Source organism: Mesoplodon densirostris, chromosome 13 (genome assembly GCF_025265405.1).
Source record: "Mesoplodon densirostris isolate mMesDen1 chromosome 13, mMesDen1 primary haplotype, whole genome shotgun sequence".
Classification (NCBI taxonomy): Eukaryota; Metazoa; Chordata; class Mammalia; order Artiodactyla; family Ziphiidae; genus Mesoplodon; species Mesoplodon densirostris.
Window position 1 is genome coordinate 85,955,518 of NC_082673.1, and position 21,608 is coordinate 85,977,125.

At 51.1% G+C, this 21,608-nt stretch overlaps 1 protein-coding gene across 4 annotated transcripts in view; it reads right to left on the reverse strand.

The window, feature by feature from the left end:
* ZFAT (zinc finger and AT-hook domain containing) overlaps positions 1-21,608 on the reverse strand; it is a 254,220-nt gene that overhangs the window by 135,459 nt on the left and 97,153 nt on the right. For all 4 annotated transcript variants that reach the window (XM_060116135.1, XM_060116136.1, XM_060116134.1 and 1 more), the window contains one exon: positions 4,130-4,306. In XM_060116135.1, coding sequence (XP_059972118.1) covers positions 4,130-4,289 — 160 coding nt within the window. In that variant the 5' untranslated portion in view covers positions 4,290-4,306. The remainder of the gene's footprint in view (positions 1-4,129; positions 4,307-21,608) is intronic.

Consider the following 21,608-nt stretch of genomic DNA (forward strand, 5'->3'; position numbering starts at 1 on the left):
AGGAAGACTAAAGCATTAAATTTTCCAATCAGGAAATGCAGAATGACTTGCTTCTTGGTTTTTGCCAGAGGTTATGGTTTTCAAGGGATAAAATTATAATCAGTCATAATTCTAGTTATTGTAACCAAGTTTATCGATTACATTGTAATCAGGTGTTTAACCATGACTTTTTAAGTCTTTTGTCTTTTATAGACAGTTATTGTTTTACTCTGATGCTTTTGCAAAAGTGCTTCATCTTCAAGAAGATTCACAGTTAAGGACATTTTGACAATAACAGGTCTCTGATAAACTTTAGAATATACTGCTGGACTGGGTAAGAAATTAAAGAATCCTAATGGAAAACCTGATGGCTTCATTAAAAGTTAACAGAAAGATTGGTTACTGAGTGAACTGGTCAATAGGGTTATAATTTTTATGGGTTTTGTCTGGAATGTTCCTGGTTTGATCTGTTTTCCAGATAGAGGGAAACCCTTCCCCTCAAGTTGGTTATGACTTACAGCAACTGGGTAAATTACACCTGTGGGTAGAATTGAAACATTTTTCTTTTCTCTCTGCCTGGTCCCTCCAGAAATTGGGAACCCTAGGGTTCTAGGCGGCCTTATCAGATGAATGGGAAAGACCGTCTCCTGGCATGTGCAGGAATCTCAATGTTTTGAGGACCGAAAAGTCCACCAAGGCAGAGCCTGATGGCAGGCCTTTGGCATTGTTTTCCTGGCCCTGGGAGGCCTTTTGGGAATTCAGTCTGAGACTCCTGAGGAGTTCCCCCTCAGCCAGTTTGGAGGAGCCTATGTGGTCAACGGACCAGACTTATTTTGCCAACAAATTAATTTTGATTGGCTGAGTTTGGTGGAGATGAGGGTAATTTTAGAGAGAACAATATTATGTTTCAGTGGATGTTAAATTCTAGTTCTGTTCATTGAGGTCTGTATTTATGAAAGTTATTGTGTTAGCCATACTTTTGCCCTGATGTTCTGGATTGAAAGAAAATGATCTAGTGAAACTGTCACAGAGTAAGGAGGCCTAGCACCCACGTGATCTGAACCTGGGGTAGGAAAAAGCACCCCGGCATCTCGGGACAAATGTTTTGATCATCAGTGCTTTCTACTGGAAGACGTGCAATCAAAAGGGGAAGTGATGGAAAAATCTGCACATACTGCAGTATGGGGAAGTCATTCCGGCTTATACATGGTTTAACTTAAACTTTACTGACCAGAGCAGCCTGTCTTGTGGCCTTTCAGACAGCATTGTACCTCTGCTTTGGCCATTGAGGAAGGGAATGCATTTGAAAGCCAAAACGGTTCAGACATCCGAGGTAAAACTAGGTGGCCATCGTATACGCGATTTTAGACACGTTCTCCTATTACTGAAGAGTTTTCTGAACTGTATCTCAGATGTGGTTATTGCTCGTATTCTGCTTAATTGCCATGATCTCCCCTGCGTCGTGCCTGTTAGATGTCTTACGTTTCGTCCCTAGCCTGAGCAAAGGAAATGTATCTGAGGACTGAGCAGCAGCACTGGCCTCACTGCGAAATAAGTCTAGTTGCTGAGTGTCCAGCGAGATACCATTGTCGCCCTCCTCCAGGCTTCCATGAACAATCGACCTGGCCAACGCGACTATGTGGGGACTACTGACTATGGGGGAAGAAGACTCACCATCTTCTGGTCCCACGTGCCAGTACATCAGAAGGACCCCCATCGGTAAACATTACTGTACAACTGACTGCCTATGAGCCCCCCTGGGCTATGCTGGGTGGAGTGGAATAGGCTGGCTTCTGGACACACAAGTCCAGCTAGTGGGAGTTACTGCTTTTTGTTTAGAAAGACCTAATAGGGGCTTCCCTGGTGGCACAGTGGTTGAGAGTCTGCCTGCCGATGCAGGGAATGCGGGTTTGTGCCCCGGTCTGGGAAGATCCCACATGCCGCGGAGCGGCTGGGCCCGTGAGCCATGGCCGCTGAGCCTGCGCATCCGGAGCCTGTGCTCCACAATGGGAGAGGCCACAGCAGTGAGAGGCCCGCGTACCGCAAAAAAAAAAAAAAAAAGAAAGACCTAATAGGTCCACCCCTAAGTGCACCAACATAACATGGGGTGGCAGACCTGTGCTGTGACTGCTGACTCCTGGCTAGGCCACCAGAATGTTCCCCTTAAAGCCGGGCCTTCCCCTCCCCATGGGGTGGCTCTGGGTCTGTGAAGACCAGACGTGGCCTTACCGTCCTTACAACTGGACAGGGCACTGCTGCTGATGACTCCCTCTCCGCTGACCTTGTAAGCACTTGGCTCCAAAATGTGCCCACATCGTGGCAAATGACTGCTCTGAGCATCCAGTTCTAGGTATCTTACTCATGATACTTTGGCCGTATTGTATTGTGGTGTCTGGTTGCAGCGCCCCCTATGTACCTGACCCCAGCGATATCAAGGAAGATGAGCGGACCGAGACTGTACGGGTCGTGCAGGGTACGCAGGGGTGGAGGGTATGGTCAGGCCCCTCAGATGGCTGTTCTTTTGCTCTCTGTCCATCCCCTGCCCGACCAGGGCTGCTTCACCTACACCCTACTCCCAGGACTGCCCTTCCTCCGTCTTGCCCCAGGCCCCAGCTGGTGACAGCTTATCAGAGGGGCGGTGAGGGGCGTGCCCCTCGACTGGTTTCCCTCGTAACTAACGAGCCCACCTGATGTTCATTCCCCTGTAACTGGTAACATCCCCATCCCCTGGGAGCAAAGACTGCCCCATGTTCTGCCCTCCACGCCCCGCACACGGTGGGGTGTCCCTCCAGGACTTTGCTCCAGACCTGTAAGCTCCCCCACCCATTAAACCCCTGGTGTCTCTGTTGCTGACTCCGGGCTCTTTCTTCGGCCTTGAAGCTGGGCAAGCACAGGCCTCGTAGGCCTGCAGGGAGCAGCCAGGAGACGGAGGAGACTCCCGTGAGCGCCGAGATGTCGGGAATGGAGAGTTTTCACCTTATGCTACTAACGGTAACAAGTAGAATTTCTCCTGACTTCTCAACAACTCAGTCTTCTGCCAGGCGTGTTCCTCTGAGCACCCTGGGAACGGCCAGAGGGACTCACCCAAACCATTTTGTGTCTGGAGTCTCTCCTTGTTAATGGTGTCAGACAGAGGATCAGTAAGCCAGCCTCTTTAGAAATGCCAGTCTAAATATTCCCAGGAAAGAGCAATTGGATTATTAGTGTGACTAACGAATCCTGCGACGGGACGTTTACTGCCACAGATCGAGCTTCTGCACAGGAGACTGGCCATTATCTCTCATCTTATAAAAATAGTTCTGTGGGGACATTTTCTGACTCTGGTTTTCAGCTGCTCCTCCTATACTATATATTTTCTTCGTCTGTGGGGACCTAATTACAGAGCCTGGATGGCTTCTCTAATCCATCCACCTGCTGCATCTCTGCCACTCAGTGGGAAGTGTCTGGACACTGCAAACAAGATGTGTCTCACTTCTGACACTGACTGTGAACCTGAAGGATTCTGCAAGTCAAAGCTCTGCGATGGGACTCCCTGTTGCAGGTACACATGAGCAGTCCAGCCGTGCTGTTTCGGAGATCATATATCCTTATCCGTTCACGACACACGTTATCATACGAGCCTCCCTTTCGTCTTCTTTGTTCCAGGCACCATCCTCGGTGCTGTCACCATATCTGTGACTTAATCCTCACAGACCCCCTTGCGACAGGCAGATCTGTCTTCATTTTTCAGATGAGCAAAGTGAGGCTCAGAGGAGTAACATCATTGGCTTCAGGTAATGTAGTAGCAGGTGCTGGGGCTGGGTTAAACATGCCTGTCTGACAGTAAGTTCGTGCTTTTTACCCGGGTGGATGGTGTCAACTCCTTTCATTCATTCATGCAATCATTCATTCATCCCTCCATCTACCAACCGGGCATTGGAGAAGCACCTACAGAGACTGGGTACAGGGAATTCAAACACACAATCTTACCTGAGCAGATCTACAAATGGAAATTATCGGGACTTCTGGTTGGAGATTTGGATTTTTATGAGACCCTATGCCCACCAGACAGAAACTGAGAATCAAAGTATTTGAGAGCGAATAAGCATCATCATCGCCCTCAGGCACTCCGCGGGCGCAGCGCCCTCGCCCAGCACCCCAGCCCCCTTACCATCTCCGGTTTTGCCTGGGTTGGTGGGTTCAGGGGTACTCAGAGGCCTCAGGGGAATGATGATCTCATCCACATTAACCCCCTCTTCTGCGTGCTTCTCAGAAACGTGGGAGAGGAGTTCCGATTGACTTGGTGAGAAAAGGTTACAACATTTACACATGAAGATAGCTGGGTTTTCTGTAAGGGAAAAAAGAGCAAAATATGTTATTCCATCTTCACCAAAACAATGACTACATCCAAATGCCAGAGAAAAATATTGAAGGTTGCTCTTCTGAGCAATCGCCAGGCACCAACAGGTGTGTCCTTCTGGTGGACGCTGCACGGCCAGACAGCTCACTTCTAACTTCAGGTGGCCCCAGTTGCCAGAAAATTCTTTCTTCAATATTCCAAGACCTCAGTCCTTCTGGACCATGTCTAATAGGGACCTCCCTGTTCCCCTAATCCACTCAAGAGCCTAGATTCGGGATTCACATAGCAAAGTAAAAAATGAATATGGAACTTGAAAATTAATGCAATCTTCAAATGAATGAACCACACTGACAACAATGAAGTATTATAGTGAGACTCACTCAAATTAGGTGCAAGGAAAAAATGATCAAAACAGCACTTCTTAAGAGCCAAGCACCTTTCCCTGGCGGGCACAGGAACTAAGAACAAGAAGAATGGGAAGCCGTTGCTTTCTGAAGCCATTTAATTCCTATTTAAAGCATTACCACCGTTCACAAATATTTATTAACAGTCCATTATGTTCATCCCACTATACTAGGCAGGAAGACATATGGGGAAAGCAACTCATTTTTGAGTCCAATAAAATAATTACAGGCACATATAGGAATATTAAATTTAGGATCCAATAACAAAAGCTAGATTGTTTTTCCACTGAAAGGAAGAATTGGTATGATGGCTTCGAAGGTTCCATTTCCAACTCCAGACCCTAAATGCTGTAAAGCTGGATGACCTCGGAGAGGCAGTAATAATCTCTCGGTTGCAACACTGAACAGGACATGCAGGTAACAAGTCTCCTCTGCAGCGGGAACCCAGGAAGCTCAGTAAGCCGCGCCCTGATTCAGTGCCAGCCTCCACCTACTCCGTGCTCTCGCCCGGCGGCTGTAACCGCTGAAAATCCACCCCACGCTGCCGGGCTCCCGACACGCACCACCGCCAGCCTCACCGGGACTGTTAACACGGCCTCGTGCAAGGCGTCGAGGCCCCCAACTCTGCGAACAAGTCTATCGCGCCTCTTCCTCCCTCCTCGGCCCTGTGCTCACAGCCAGCTGCCGCCCAGCTTCCCACTTCACTGAAGCGGCCAGAAGACGATGCCAGAGCCTCCTGGAGCAGCCGCCCACCTGCCGCTCCTGCCGGGAGAAGAGGGGGCCCAGCAGCGGCACAGAAGGGGGCTGAATGCGGCGTGGTCCACCCCAGGGCAGGCAGAATGTTCAACACCGTCCAGCAGCTCGTGGAGGTGAGAGAAAGCAGACCAGCACGGAAACGCTGCTGATGCTTTGTCACTTTCTAAAGACAACGCACCCCGAGCGCCTACAGCTGGAAGACTGCTCGGCCGGCCCTCACCCGGGAAGGCACAGGACAAAGGGCAACGCCGGGGCTTCCCTGGTGGCGCAGTGGCTGAGAGTCTGCCTGCCGATGCAGGAGACACGGGTTCGTGCCCCGGTCCGGGAAGATCCCACATGCCGCGGAGCGGCTGGGCCCGTGAGCCATGGCCCCTGAGCCTGCGCGTCCGGAGCCTGTGCTCCGCAACAGGAGAGGCCACAACAGTGGAAGGCCCGGGTACCGCAAAAAAACAAAAAAAGAAAAAAGGGCAACGCTGTGGCCCGTGCGCTCCAAACCCCAGCCTCTCCCACCGCCTCAATGACATGTTCTCGAAACTCTGCTTCTCTCTCCAGATCATCGAGTCTTCCCTCTCTTCCCTCTCTGCTGGCCTCTGCACGCCATGACTGCTCCCATCTTACCACAAAACCAAACAAAAATCTAGCTTGATCGCCACTCCCCCAATCTCCCCGACCCCATTTTCCTCCTCTTTACAGCAAGACCAGAAAGGAGACGAGGAAGCAAAGCAGTGGACCTACACGGTGCCGCCACAGTGAGGACGGAGCCCGCGAGGCCCCGTCGCAGAGATGAGGCCCTCTCTGCCTTCAGAGAAAGGGCTTCTCCATGAACAAGCAGGCGAGATAATGACCTACGAGAATTGTTTCCCACCAAATGGCACATGAAACAGAAATTTAACAAAGCAGAACATTGCTTCGTCAATGAAAATCTCTCATGAATACCGTCAATCGATATTTTATTTTTTTACAAGAAATGCTTGATTCCTAAGGAACCCAAAATGCTTCCAAAACAGGAAGAGATTAAGTGATAGCTTTTTTCTTCGTATGAGGCCATGTCATTTTCAACGGGCACCCTGCTGATCCTATGACGACCCTATGATTTAGGCAAAAGGGGGTCTGTCACCCCCGTTCCACAGCAGAGGAAACTGAGACAGGGAGGAGAAGCAACCTGCCCAAGTCAAACCCAGACTCTCTGCCACCTGCTTTGGACATGAACTCTGGCTACAGACCATGAGCTGAGCGCCCCCAAGTTACAGCTAAAACGCTTATCCCTGTAGCCAACTGAGTCTGAAATGAAAATCATTACAGAGCGGAGCATAATCCCCAAATCACGTATCAAGTTCTTTCTTGGTCATTTCAGCATCCACAGAGTAGCGGCCACAGGGTGGGCCCCAGTGCAGGCACCAGGGACGCAAAGATGAATCGGGCATGAGGTCCTGCACAGAGGAGGCCACCAGCCCACGGGGGAAACAGACACGCCCAGAACAGCGGCATCTTAGGGTTTTTACTGAAACAACTTCCCTACGGAACAGGACGTATTCTTGATTCCCATTATGCTTTCAGGAGAAAGGGAATTCTGCGACACGTAACAGAGCAGCACTGCCGGGGAGCACAGGGTTACTGTGAGGGGTCCCTTAGTTCCCAGGCACACCAGGCATTGTCTGGAGAACCAACAAGTACAACTACTTTTGCATCTGCATGTGACCAAGTGTTGGCATCAGCTGTAACTAACCCTACTGCCCCGTGTCCCACAGAGCCTGGAGGCCTAGGCAGCCCGGGTGCCGCCTGGCCTTGGCCACCTGCCATCTATCAGTACGTCTCCCGCATGCCCACCGTGTGTACAGCGCTGGGCCTGGGGTCCCCGAGGTGCAGGCGGAGACAAGCACATGTGAGCAAGGACAACTGTCACAGGGGAGAGGGGTCAGCGTGCGAGGGAGGTGGCGTGGGGGACCAGCATCTGCGCTGAGACCACGGAAGCCAGCGGGTCCCGGGGAGCCCGGCTCAGCTGCCCCGCGGCAGGGCCCGCACTCGGAATGGCTGACAGGAACATGCCCTGCCACCAGCGAAGGGGCTGGGAGCCCTCGAAGACGCCCGCTCGTGTCTTCTGAGCAGCGGTTCCACTTCTCGAGATCCAGTCTTCAGGAGCGTCCAAAACGCGGACAAGGACTGTGCACAGAGATACTCAACACGGAGGTCCCTGTCAAGTTCCAGAAGCCACCATGTGCTCTGCAGCGGGCACGTCAGGGCATATCCCCCAGAGAAATTCCACGCAGCCACTGAAAATCATATTTTCGAAGAACCTGAGTGACACGGAAAATGCTCAGAATAAACGTTCAACTCGACAGAGTGGGACACACCACAACTCGGTACGTACATGACTTTGTTTCCAGTGGAGAGACGTGGTTTACGGGCGGATGGATGGAAGAACAGACGGCCAGGCTGAAATGAAATACAGCAAGATCCTGCCTGCCGGACTTTCCTTTATAGGCACTTATGGATTTTCCACAATGAGCCTATATGAGTTTTAAAACTCAGGAAGGTTGCTAGGCCTCCTGCGAAGTGAGCTAACATGTAAACAGAGGAGTCAGGACGCGGCTCCGAGTAATGAGCGTTGAGCAGCTCAGGCAGGGCGGCCTCTGTTCAAGGCCGCGTGCCCCAGCCCGGCCAGGAAAGGCGTTCAAGGAACGTGCAAGCCGAGACGGGTGCTGCAACCAACAGACACGGTGGGAAGAGGGAAGGCAGGGATCCTCGGCTAAAGTGCCCGGAAGGCTTCCAGGAGGAGGCACTGAATGGACTGTGAAAGCGGCCCTGGGGAGGGCACTCAGGCTCCAGCGGGAACCAGACCACAACATGACCTCACGCACTCCCCCACCTCCTGGCCCGCCAGGACTCTCGTCCCCACGCGACGGGCAGGACTGGGGTTCGGAGAGGCTGACCTCGAGGCACAGCCCAGCTTTACCTGAGCCAGGCCCGGCGTCTCCGATGGGCCACTCGGTCCTTCCGGGGTCAGCGCTGGGAGGGAACACGGCCCCACAACAGCCAGCAGGACCACCGGAGCCTCCCGCGCCGGGCCAGTGGGGGCCAGTTGTGCTCCCAGCGGTGCAGTCTTGTACTAGGAGCGGCCTGTTGAGAAGCCCCGGCAGTGTTCCCTCTGGAACATCCTCTGCTATCCGCCCCCACACCTCTGACAAGGAGGGAAACTGTGCACTCTTTAGATATGTTCGTACAGCGGTGTATCAGCAAGATGCCAAAACATGCAAAGAAAGTGTCAGATCAGGCCGCATCCCGCAAATATTAAGAATTGTTAACCTACCAAAATAACAACAAAGCAGCTCTTTTCATTTTTTTATAGTAGACTAGTATGAAAAAAATGGATCTTATACCCTGAAATATAATCATAATTATGTTGTCAGCAAATTCTGATGAAGATGCCACAATTTGGATGCATCTTTAGGTTCAATGACTGTGTACCCGTCCTTAACAAAAGGATTCAAAGGGAAAATGACGTGTTCAGCACGAGGAAAATCACAGAGGTTTGGGGTCTGAGCATCCGATTTCTATGAACTTTTGCCAGTTTTTAATCAGCTACTCTGTACTGTTAAAAAGGAAAAATCTTAAAATAACTGCATAAAGTCCTCGTTTCTGAACTCTGATTTGCAAACACTCGCAGCCAGGAACAGCCAGGTCCTGTCTGCGACCTCTGATCCCCTACCTGCTCACCCCTGCCTAGGAACCAGAAACGAACAAGGGCCTCTGACCACTCCTCCCAGAAGAAGGTCATGAACTGGACGGCCTGTGGGTCCCGGGAGTGCGGTGAGGCCCCTCTGACCCCAGGGAAGGCCACCGGGAGCTGACAGGCCACCGGTGTGGCGTGGCCAGGCCTGCCCCCACCTCCTTTGGCAACGGGCAGCCCACACGTCGGCTGGAGCTGGCCCGCTTCTGAGGGGCCCCTCCCCATTCTCAGGCCCTCGAGTAAACAGGCGAGAAGGTCAGTCCGGCCTTGAGCTGAAGTCGTGTGACCGGGCTGGCTCACAGGACGTCCGGCCCAGCACACAATCAAGGGCGTCCTTTCCTTCTTGCTGTTGTCCTTTGTAAGTGCATCTCCTGTGGGGACTCAAGGGTGGGACGACCAGAGCAGGACGCGATCCAGGCATTCCAGGTCTCTCGGCCCTTAAGCCACCTTGTAAATTATTATTATTAATTATTACAGAAGTCACAGGATGAATCCGCGCTCGTTGTGTAACAGGCAACACAGAAGCACGTGGAGCAGAGACAACCACCTGCCCATCCCCCCGAGAAGAACAGCATCACTGAGCACAGAGCTTCTGCTGTGCGTCCAGGGACAGAAAGAGACAGTCACCCCACGCACACGCCTCTGCAGCCCGCTGCCCCGTCTCCCCCCACGCCCTGGGCCCTCCTCCCTCCCTCCGCCCCCCAACGCTGAGCTCCACACAGAAGGAAGGGACGGGGTATCTGGTGTCGCTGACCTGGGGGTCTCAGGGACCCTGAGCAGAAACTCAAAATACGTTTTCTGACAAGCAACGTTAGAAGTGGCCTCAAAGTCTGCGAGGTCTCATGGGGACAGCCGGGACTGGGCGGGCAGGGTCCGGGATCCCAGCCCCTGACTGGCTGTGTACCTGTGGGCCCGGCACTGACTCTTTCACTCACAGTATAAAGGGCTGGAGGGGGTAGCCCAAGACAGAAGTCCGCCCTGCGGTGCTTTTCAGTCTGGGTTTCATGACACAGGCGTGACACAAACACAGCAGCCAGATTCACTGGAAACACACAGGCATCAGAGGGTTCTGGGGAAGGGAGATGGCACAGGTAAGCTGGTTCCAACATCCCAACCTCCTCCTTCAAAGCACCAAGAGAGCGAGGGCCCACGTGAGGGCCCACGCATCCACCCGAGGCCAGGCCAGACCATCGGAGACCAGGATGAGGGAGGAGAGCTGTGGGGACCTACTCAGAGACACAGACTCCCAGCCACACCCTGAAACGTGCTTCATCCAAAAGAAAGCTGACAAAAACCCAACAGGGCGTTATGGAGGTAAGAAAAGGAAGTGGCAGGAAGGTAGCCCCAGGGAGAGGTCATACACGGCAAGGCCCTCCACGTGGGAAGGCAGCTGGCAGAAATGGCAGAAGCCTTCAGGGGTTAGATAACGGGGCGTGGAGGGATGTGGCGGCCCGCATGGCCTAAAGGCCCCCAACGTCCACGGATGCGGTTACACATCTCTCCTACGTTGCTCATGGGGATGCAAAATGGCACGGCCACTTTGGAAGACAGTTTGATAGCTTTTTATAAAACTAAATGTACTTCACCATATAACCCTGCAGTCGTGCTCCTGGGTATTTACCCAAAGGAGTTGAAAATGTGTGTCCACACCAAAAACTACAAACAAATATTGACAGCAGCTTTGTCATAACGGCCAAAGCTTGGAAGCAACCAAGATGTCCTTCGGTAGGCAAACGGAAAACTGTGGTGCATCCAGACGATGGAATATCATTCAGCACTAAAAAGAAATGAGCTATTGGGAAGGGGGAAGGGGCAATATAGGGGTACGGGAGTAAGAGGTACAAACTATTAAGTATAAAATAAGCTCCAAGGATATATTGTACAACACCAGGAATATGGACAATATTTTATAATAACTATAAATGGAGTATAACCTTTAAAAATTGTGAATCACTACATTGTACACCTGAAACTTATATAATACTGTACAGCAACTATACTTCAATTAAAAAAAAAGAAAAAGAATGACCTGTCAAACTATGAAAAGACACGAAGAGCCTGAAATGCATATTACTAAGTGGAAGAAGCCGATCTGAAAACGCTTCATTCTGTATGATTCCAACTATATGACATTCTGGGAAAGGCAAAATTATGGAGACAGTAAAAAGATCTCCAGTAAAAAGTAAAAAGACAGTAAAAAGGCAGCCACGCTTGGGGTGGAGGGGACGAACAGGCAGAGCACACGGGATGTTTAGGGTAGTGAAAATATTCTGCATGAAACCATAATTGTTGAGAACAGGGGAGGCTGTGCATACGTGTCGGCAGGGGGGAGACGGGAGAGCTGTACCTTCCTCTCAGTTTTGTTGAAAACCTAAAACTTCCCTTAAAAAAATAAAGTCTTTAAAAATATATATTGTGGGGCTTCCCTGGTGGCGCAGTGGGTGAGAGTCCGCCTGCCGATGCAGGGGACACGGGTTCGTGCCCTGGTCCGGGAAGATCCCACATGCCGCGGAGCGGCTGGGCCTGTGAGCCATGGCCGCTGAGCCTGCGCGTCCGGAGGCCGTGCTCCGCAACGGGAGAGGCCACAACAGTGAGAGGCCCGGTACAGCAAAAAAAAAAAAAAAAAAAAGAACACAAGGTTTCTGCACTTCACTCAAACTGATAAAATGTCAACAAACAGCTCTGCATCTTGATTGCAGGGGTGGTTACACAAATCTACACATGTGGTAAAAATGGATTAGAACCATACACGCCCACTGTACCAACATTAATTCCTTCATTTCGATACTGCACAACAGTTTCACAAGATGTAACCACTGGGTTGGGATGATGAAAGAGTTCTGGAAAGGGCTTCCCTGGTGGCACAGTGGTTAAGAATCCTCCTGCCAATGCAGGGGACAAGGGTTCAATCCCTGGTCGGGGAAGATCCCACATGCCACGGAGCAATGAAGCCCATGTGCCACAACTACTGATCCTGCAGTCTAGAGCCCGCGAGCCACAACTACTGAGCCCACTTGCCACAACTACTGAAGCGCGCGTGCCTAGAGCCTGTGCTCCGCAACAAGAGAAGCCACAACAATGAGAAGCCCGTGCACTGCAACGAAGAGTAGCCCCCACTCGCCGCAACTAGAGAAAGCACGCACGCAAGGAAGACCCAACGCAGCCAAAAATTAATTAATTAGTTAAATAAATTAATTTTTAAAAAAGTTCTGGAGATGCACGGTGGTGATGGTTGCACGACAATGTGAATGTCCTTAGGCCACTAAACGATACACCTAAAAATGATTGAAATGGCAAATTTTATGTTATATATATATTTTTACTCCCCTCCCAAAAACATAACCATTGGAGTAAGCCTGGAAAGGGGTATATAAGACCTCTCTGCACAATCTTTGAAACTTCCCATGAATCTACTATTATTTCAAAATACAAAGTTAAAAAAAAAATACTCCAGCCAACAAAACATACCAATGGCTGCCAGCTTGGAGTCTCTGGAAAAGGCACTAAATTTGAGAAGAAGCGGGTATACTGTTTGACATACCCATGACCCCGTCCAATCCCAACCACCCTGTGAGGTCCAAACGTCCCACAGAGGTGGAGTGAGGTAGCTCGCAGGGGGCAGCCAGGGCTCAGTCCAGGTCTCTGTGCCCACCTCCATGGGAAGCAGGGCTCTACACCCCAGCACCTTCCATACCACCTGCACTCATTACCTGCAGCCAGAGCCCTGCCCAGCCCAATGTCATCCATCCTCTTAGTGATGCTGCTGCTAGGGACACAGTAGGCACTCAATATTAGATGAACTGATGATCACAAATAGCCTTAAACGTTTATCGATAACCATAAGAAGACAAAATGCTCATTACCAGACTATGAAATTCCTCTATTTAAAAGTGACAGTGTAAAACAAACTCTTCCTTCCTCTCCTTGATTAGTATAAATCATCCTTCGCTGCTTTTCAACTGTCTTTTACTTGGATTGATTAACTTTAAACAGAGTGCAAGAGCCAAGATTAAGGCCCTATTAAACTGCCCACCTTATGCGAAGAATAGGATGGCAATTCTTTCGGAGTTATAGTATTGTTTTCTTGTTGTTCACTTGCCCTTAAGTTATTAAATTCAAAAGAGCGGGCAGCTTCCCAACAGGAGTGGAAATATTTTAGCAACATGCAGCCAGACTGCTATCACATCCAAGGTAATGAATAACCTCTCGTATTGTGCAGCTTACTACCATCGAAAATACTTTTTCCCTTTATCTTCGGGAAAAGAAGCCTGGGCTTGGACAAAACACTTTCCTTCCATTTAGTTTATTTTGCAGAACTTTTCATGAGCTGTGGATATGCCATATAACATCATCATCACCGTCACACTTACTGAGAACTTGCTGTAACCAAACTAAGGGAATTCAAAGAGGAAGAGGGAGAAGAGAAGGAAGCTTGAACCAATTAAACCCTCACCATGAGTCGGCACCACGCAAGCCTCACGCTAAGAGGAGTCAGGCTTCACAACAATCCTATGCAATAGGTTTCTTTATTGTGTCTCCTCAAATCTAAGACAACATCTATTTTAAGAGGCACTGATACTTTACGTACCACTAAAAAAGATGAAAATGCTACCAAATAAACTAAAACACCCTGGTTTCTTATCACACCAATTGTAAGACACCACCTGATTTTAGGGATGTTAAAATTAGTCTTTGAATCAGTGAAACTCAGGAATATTTCCAGATTCCGATGGAGATGCAGCATGGCCAAAGTGCCCGGGAGACTGGACTCCTAACCCCCGTTCTTCCCTTGTAAGGCCCCATTTCCCCCCTCGGCACCCACAAAAAACACACCTGGGGGCCCTGCCTCTGGGCTCACCTCCATGACCTCCTGCTTTCAAGAGAGAAGGAGACAAACGTTCCTTGAGTACCAGGCACTTTCACACTCCTTATCACATGTAACCCTGACAGGCAGGGCGGCTGCTAGCAAGGCACCTCTGTGAGAAAAGGAAAAAGGCACCCTTTCCTTAAGACACTAGCTCCCCCTGTCAGAAAGTGGTCAAATATACTGATTTTGTCAGAACAAGATACTACCATTTGCCGAAAACTGTCATAACAAATATACAAATCTATCATGTGAAATGGTCCCCTTAGAGGCGGTACCCTTGTGCAGTGTGCGACCTGCACCGCTGTACACAGTGGCCCTAATGAGTCAGCCACGAAGATACTATTATCCCATGTTACAGATGAAGAAGCTATAACTTGCCTAAGAGGATCAAGTTCAGGCCTATATGGTTTCAAAGCTACCTGGTCAACTCACAAGGGACTTAAAAATCAGGTAGAAACACAGGCTGTATGCGTGCATGTGTGTGGCGGTAGGGATGTCTATACAGGAATATACTAAACACATGCCACCAGAGAGCATGGGGAGGACGCAGAAACCCCGTGGCTGAGGCACCTGGGGAAGGCTTCTCGGGGGAGGGAAGCGGAAGGGATCCAGGAGGTAAGGAGAGCAGGCGAGAACAGAGGACAGCCTCAACCCTGGGGAGCCTTGAGTGTGTGTGCGGGGGGTGACAAAGTCAAGGTTGGGGGGCAGCAACGCCTGGTCCTCGGAACACCCACCACGGGAGCCTGCCCAAGAAAGGCAAGGGCACCCAGCCTCCAGAGCAGGAGGCCCATCAAGAGGGAGGGGGACGGGGCACAGCACACAGGAAGCTTGCCCCATTGGGAAGTCCCCAGTCCCGCTGATGGGGGCTGAGAAGCTGAATCTGTATTTGAAATCTGTGGATTTTTAAAGGCTGGCAACTAAATGAGATTTTCCTGAAAAAAAAAAAAAAAAAAAAACTGTGCAGGCCAAACAAATCAAGTCTTCAGGTTACACCTATCCTGAGAGCTGCCAATTTGCAATTTCTGAGAAAAGGTTTTCCACCTAGGTGACTAGGACCACTGTTAAGTGGCAGGAGGAAAGCCAGAGAGCCTGGTCTGAAGAGACAGACAGACAGACAGACGGACAGACACAGAGAGAGCTGAGGCCCCAGACCCTTCCCCCACCCCTCTGGCTCCCCAACACCCAGCAAAGCGCCGGGCTCTGCGTAGGCAGATTCTGAATGCCAGTTATTTCCTATTTCATAGAGTCTGAGTTTTTCAGATCTTCCACAATGATGCTGACGTGTAATCCAAGAAAAAATTAGATTGAAAAAATGTACATGGACATTAGAAATAGAGGCACAGTAAGTGACAAAATAAGGTCTCCCTCTTGGGGGAGAAAGACACTGATCCCCAGACACCCTGGGCCCCAGACAGTCTGACAGGCTCTGGGCCAAACACCAGCTGAGGAAGGACAGCAGGGCCACAGCTGCCGACACTCGGCAGAGATGCAAACTCTGGTCACAGACAAAACGTGTCTCCCAGCTGATGGTGTTCTATATTCCTCCCTGAGGCTGATTAGACATTTGTGTGTGGGGGTGAGGTGGGGGGGACATCAAACCTTACGCCTGTCCCTGTCCTTCTCTCGTAAGGATATATTAGGGTGACACCAAAAGTGCATAGTGTTCAGGTGACAAAAAAGAAAGAAAAAAGAAAAAGGTGACAGATTTAGAATCGATGAGGAAAAGGCATTCTTGACACGAGAGTTACACTTGCTACAAGAAGACACCTGGTAGGTGAGGACGGCCAAGCCTCGAAGTGCCCAAGTCCAGAGCTTGAACGTGTGGGCCAGGTGAGCCGGCACCCAGGTGCACAGAGGGCCCAGGTGCACAGAAGGCCTGGATTAGGGGAGGTCAGGCATGGAAAGGTACGGGAGCTCCCAGAGCTGGGTGTCCTCAGAGAGCTCCCACGTGTCGGCCATGGGAGGGGGGGCATGAAGACAGCATGGCCCGAAGCGGCACCCCGGCCTCCCTGCCCACCCCAGCTGCAGAATAACATTAGACTGCCTGCTCTGTTCACAAAGATCTGCATGTCAGTGACCACACTTGATCCTCCTCACTATCCTGTGGAGTAACCAAGTAGATGGTGCCACCACCACCACCAGCACCATCATCACCACCATCATCACCATCAGCACCACCGTCACCACCACCACCACCATCACTACCATCATCACCATCATCACCACCATCATCACCACCACCATCACCACCACCACCACCATCACTACCATCATCACCAGCAGCACCACCACCAGCAGCACCACCACCACCATCACTACCATCATCACCATCATCACCAGCAGCACCACCACCAGCAGCACCACCACCACCACCATCACTACCACCATCACCACCATCACCACCATCATCACCACCACCATCACCACCATCACCACCATCATCACCACCGTCATCACCACCATCATCACCACCGTCACCACCACCACCACCATCACTACCACCATCACCACCACCACCATCACCACCATCACCACCATCATCACCACCATCATCACCACCACCACTATCACCACCACAACCATCACCATCATCACCACCACCATCATCACTACCATCACCACCACCATGAGCATCAGCCTCACTATCACCGTCGTCCCCATTTACAGTGGAGAGAGCTAGGGCTCAAAGAAGTTAGCGAGATGCCAAGGAGCCCCAGGCAGACAACACACAAAGTCAAAACCTGACCAAGACCTTCCAAGTTGACCTCCGTATCTGCCCACCCACGTGGGTCCAGCGCTGCTCCAGGAGGGAGTACTGACAGTGGGGCCCTGGGAGGGACACAACGAGCCTTGGGCCCCACTCTGCACCCCGCCTCGTGGCTAGAGAGACATTCCGAACGATTCGTTACAACTAAGAGTAGCTACATCAAAAAGGGAACTTTACCCTCTGTGTGTTTATTATAATTTACAACAGGCACTCACTTCAGGGAGCAGTAAGCTGGAAAATGAGAGTGCCAGATGCAGGGCCACCAACCCACCCGGAACACATAGTTAATATGCATGCCCCTGCACGGCCTGGCAAGAGATCTAGAACTAGGGACAGAGAACCGCCACATACAGGGCATCAGCTTTTCTTGGCCCAAAAGAAAAAAAGGGTACCAACCAACACACACAGTAAACCCAGGGCCTTCAGGCAACAGTGGCCACCATACATGTGCCAGCAGCACCCCCTGGTGGCCAGTCTGAGCACTACACCCTCCAATCCCAGGATGAAGCCATTCCCAAGACTGAGCAGACAGACCCTAATGAAAATACGGCTACCATCCCCCGAGTCCTAACTCTGCGATGCTGTGCTTTGCCCGCCACCCACTTAATCTTCACATTAATCCAGTGAGGGAGGGGCTGCTATCCCCATTTGCAAATGAGTAAACTGAGCCCAGGGAGGGGACTGCAAGGTGACAGAGCAGGTGAGCACAGAGCAGAAGCACAGCCCAGGCCTGCCTGATGCCTGTCCTAAATGACAAGTCACCACTTGATGCACAAAAGGGGTCGACTTCTCTGCACTGTCTGAGTCAGGCCGGGTTTCCCTTGGCGGGGCTGGGGCCGGGGGCTTCTGCCCCAGTTCCGTCTGGTCTCACAGTGAATTCAGTCTGTGAACAGTCACAGAGCTGTTCGTCTCTTCGACACACACTTTTCGATGTGTAGGTGATATGTCAATTTTTTAAAACTTAAACAGCAAAATTTTAAGGGAAAGATATAGGGGGAAAGGGGGATTCTGATCCACAAGTGAATCTCATTTAAAATGACAAAGTGAGGTGAGAAGCCCAGACCTGGCCGTGAACCCACCTTGGCCATGTGTTCTTGGCCTCCCTCCTGAGCTTCCGCTTCTACATCTGCTGGGGCTGCAGGAGGACCGCAGGACACTCCCAGCCCGGTGACCGACACCTCTGAGGCACCGTCTCACGTTAAGCCATAGAACGGCACCTGTCTGGGTCAGGACCTGGGTGCCCAGCCCCTAACCAGCCCCAGCTCCCCACCTCCAGTGTGATGGAGTCTGCGTAAGTCTCTGAACCTCTCCAGGCCCCAGTGGGAAGTGGCCTTTGCATGGCTTAAAGTGGAACCTGGTCTCTGAGCCTCACCCAGAGGCTAATTTACAGGGAGACAGACAGAGCCACCTGGACAGAAGCCAGGGTGTGCAGACGGCTCCAGCCTCCCCCACGGCCTGGAGGGGCCCGTTATGCACCTGCCCTCCCACCTGCTACCCCACTCATGGATCACCTCCAAGGTGCCCTCCCAGCTCTGAGGTTCAGGGGGCTGAAGTTTCAATAAATGCACAGCCTGATTTGTGGTGTTATTACCATGCAGCTCACGAAATGCTGATGAGCCTGCCGACTTCTGCAGCTCACAAAGTTAACATTTCTATTAAATGCAAAGGAGAAGGCCCATGGGTGTTCCTCTGTTGAAACAGGATTAACAAAATAAAATGAGAAAGGCTCAGTATCAGCTATAATTAAGGCTGGGCCAACAGTTGCATTATAATTTTGTGCATACGCATTTCTTCCATGTTGAAACTTGACATCATTTTTCTGAGTTATTTTTAAGCACTCTCAAAGTGAGAGCCCCGGGCGAGAGAGTCTACTAGTCACATTTAACATAATCATAGCTGAAGAGCAGCCCCAGGGCCCTTTCCTTCGGAAAGCACCACAAATAATTTTCTGTAAACAGAAACTGCACCCCCATCACCCAGTTCTCTAAGTAGCAGCACCGGCCCGCCCCAGAGGATGTGTGGGAAGCTCTGAGGATGTGGGAGCCCCCATGAATGCTTCTGACACCACAGCTCCCCTTGTGCAAATCACCGAGGTGGCCCCAGAACTCTTGACGCCATGCCTCCAAAGCAACCGAGTCTCCGGGATCGTTTCCATGGGAAAAACAAAATGTGCAAAATCCTCTCCCGTTTTGCGATGCATTTTAGGGGGACTGCAATGCCCAGGGCTGCCACCATCGCCAGGCCTCTGAGTTTCTGGTTTGGGGTTTTTGCTGTTTTAGTTTATTTTGGTTCCTTTCTGTGGTGGAGACACCATTAGTCTTAACTTCAGAAGGTAAAGGGCTGCCTAGAACCGGCTTCAGCCCTGGGCCTCAGGACAGAGGCTCCGGGGTCAAACCCCACCCACGTGGCCACTTCTGCCTGGCTGGAGGGACCTCTCCCTTCCCGAGCCCGTAGGTCCTTGGCTGGAAACCCGCAGTGGCAACTGCAGCCGCCCTGCTGACCTCATGAGGACGGTGGAGGCAGGGGTCACCATGTGGAGGGATACTGGGAAAAGGGCTTTGTGGACGGCTCCACGTGACGCAGGTGCAGAGCAGAACTGGGAAGAATGGGTGAAACGGGCTTGTGAACACAACCCACCAGGCAGGTGGACACGGCTCAGCACACACACCATTGCTGTACATACTGGGCAAGTTCCTGCAGATGGCAGGTGGGTCCCTGTGCATGGGTCACTGCCTCGCATGGGGAGACGCACACACGTGTGGCTCTCTGCAGACGCTCTGGGAGGGCAGCCACCATGGCTCAAGAGGCCCAGCGCCCCATCCAGGCCAGTGCTGTCCCACAGAAATAGGACCACTGGGACTTCCCTGGTGGCGCAGTGGCTAAGCATCCACCTGCCAATGCAGGGGACACAGGTTCGAGCCCCGGTCCGGGAAGATCCCACATGCCACGGAGCAACTAAGCCCGTGCGCCACAACTACTGAGGCTGCACTCTAGAGGCTGTGAGCCACAACTACTCAGCCCGCGTGCCACAACTACTGAAGCCCACGCACCTAGAGCCCCTGCTCCGCAACAAGAGAAGCCACCACAATGAGAAGCCCGCGCACCACAACGATGAATAGCCCCCGCTCACCGCAACTAGAGAAAGCCCACGTGCAGCAAAAACACTCAATACAGCCAAAAATAACAATAAATAAATACATTTAAATTAAAGAAAAATTTTTAAAAAGAAATAGAACCACTGCTGTGATTTCAAATTTTCAAGCAGCCACATTAAAATGAAAAGAAACAAGTAAAATTAATTTTAATAATATGTTTTGTTACCCCAGTATATCCAAAATATTATCACTTCACTTGTAATCCATTTTTAAAAGATGAAAAATTTCACATTCTTTTGATGTTGCTGTCGTACTAAGTATTCAAAATCTGGTGTGTATTTCCCACTTCCAGCACATTGCAGTCTGGACTAGAACACAGATCCAGTATGCACATTATTTCCAGGACACCTGGCAACTTTTTCACTGCAGATCAGAGAAATGTGGTTTGCAGGTGCCACTCCCCGACAGCCAGTGAGACAGGAGAGGGCCTCCAGCACCCCGAAATTGCTCTGTGGCATGTGGGATCTTCCCCGACCAGGGCTCGAACCCGTGTCCCCTGCATTGGCAGGCGGACTGTTAACCACCGCGCCACCAGGGAAGCCCCAACTTCAATCAAATTTTAAATACCTGCTTTACTTATCATGAAAGCCTGCCAGTCGTCTCAGTTACAAAGTATTTTGAACTTGCAAATTAATTTAAGAAGAAAGAACTGCCCTCTAATATTCAGACGTGTCTAAGGTCCGTTCAAATTCCAGAACAGAGCCTTAAATTTAAGCAAGAGCCACAGGGAAAAGAAGAATTTTCCAAACCCCACCAGCCACCCAGCTCCAGCCTACCAGAATGATCTGGTCCATTCTTCCTGGTAACCAGTATATGAAGTAAACATCAGGTGTGTTCTCCACATACCTGGGCTATTCAGTTTTTCACTAGGGAAAAAAGTCATTTTTAACTTAGTCTCACAATTCAACATTGAATGAATGCCTAATATATACCACATACTATGTATGCGAAGCACATTTAGAAATGAGTAAGACACAAACTCCAGAAGCATAAACAAATAATGCCATGTTGCTCGTGAAAACAATTTAAAGTGACCGTGGTTTTATTTGTGGCCCAAATTCATTGACGGCTGCCTTGGAAAGGACAGAGAGTCCAGACTTGCAGCCAGTGCCCGACCTGCCCCTCACCGGGTTTGGGCAGCTACCACTCTTTTTACAGGGCAGGGACCTTTAGAAGGTCAGGCAGCCTGTCCTCCTCCCTGACTCGCCTCCAGCTCGTGCAGCCTTAGGGTGACCCTGGCGAGGCCATCTCCTCCCACTGCCTCCGACCGAGCCAGCGGCGGTCCCTGGACCTCCTCCCCTGCAGGTCCAGCATGCCGGTCTCAGCCATGCCCTGCCATACCTGACGGGTCCCGCTGCTGGGACAGCGCCCACACGGTGGCCAGGCCAGTCCCCACGTGCAGCCGCCCCCTCTGCAGGCACAGCTGTCTCCAAGGCTATCTCCTCTTCCGCAGGGCCTTTCCCATGCATGTCCCCTAGGGGGCGATAAAGCGCAAAGGAGAACTCCGGCCTCAGGGAGCTAGTCCTGAGCTGCCTGAAATTCTGCAAAGTGGAGAGGGCTGGCGAGTGCCTGCTTTCTGATTATCAAACTTTTTTTTTTTTAATCCAGAACCTC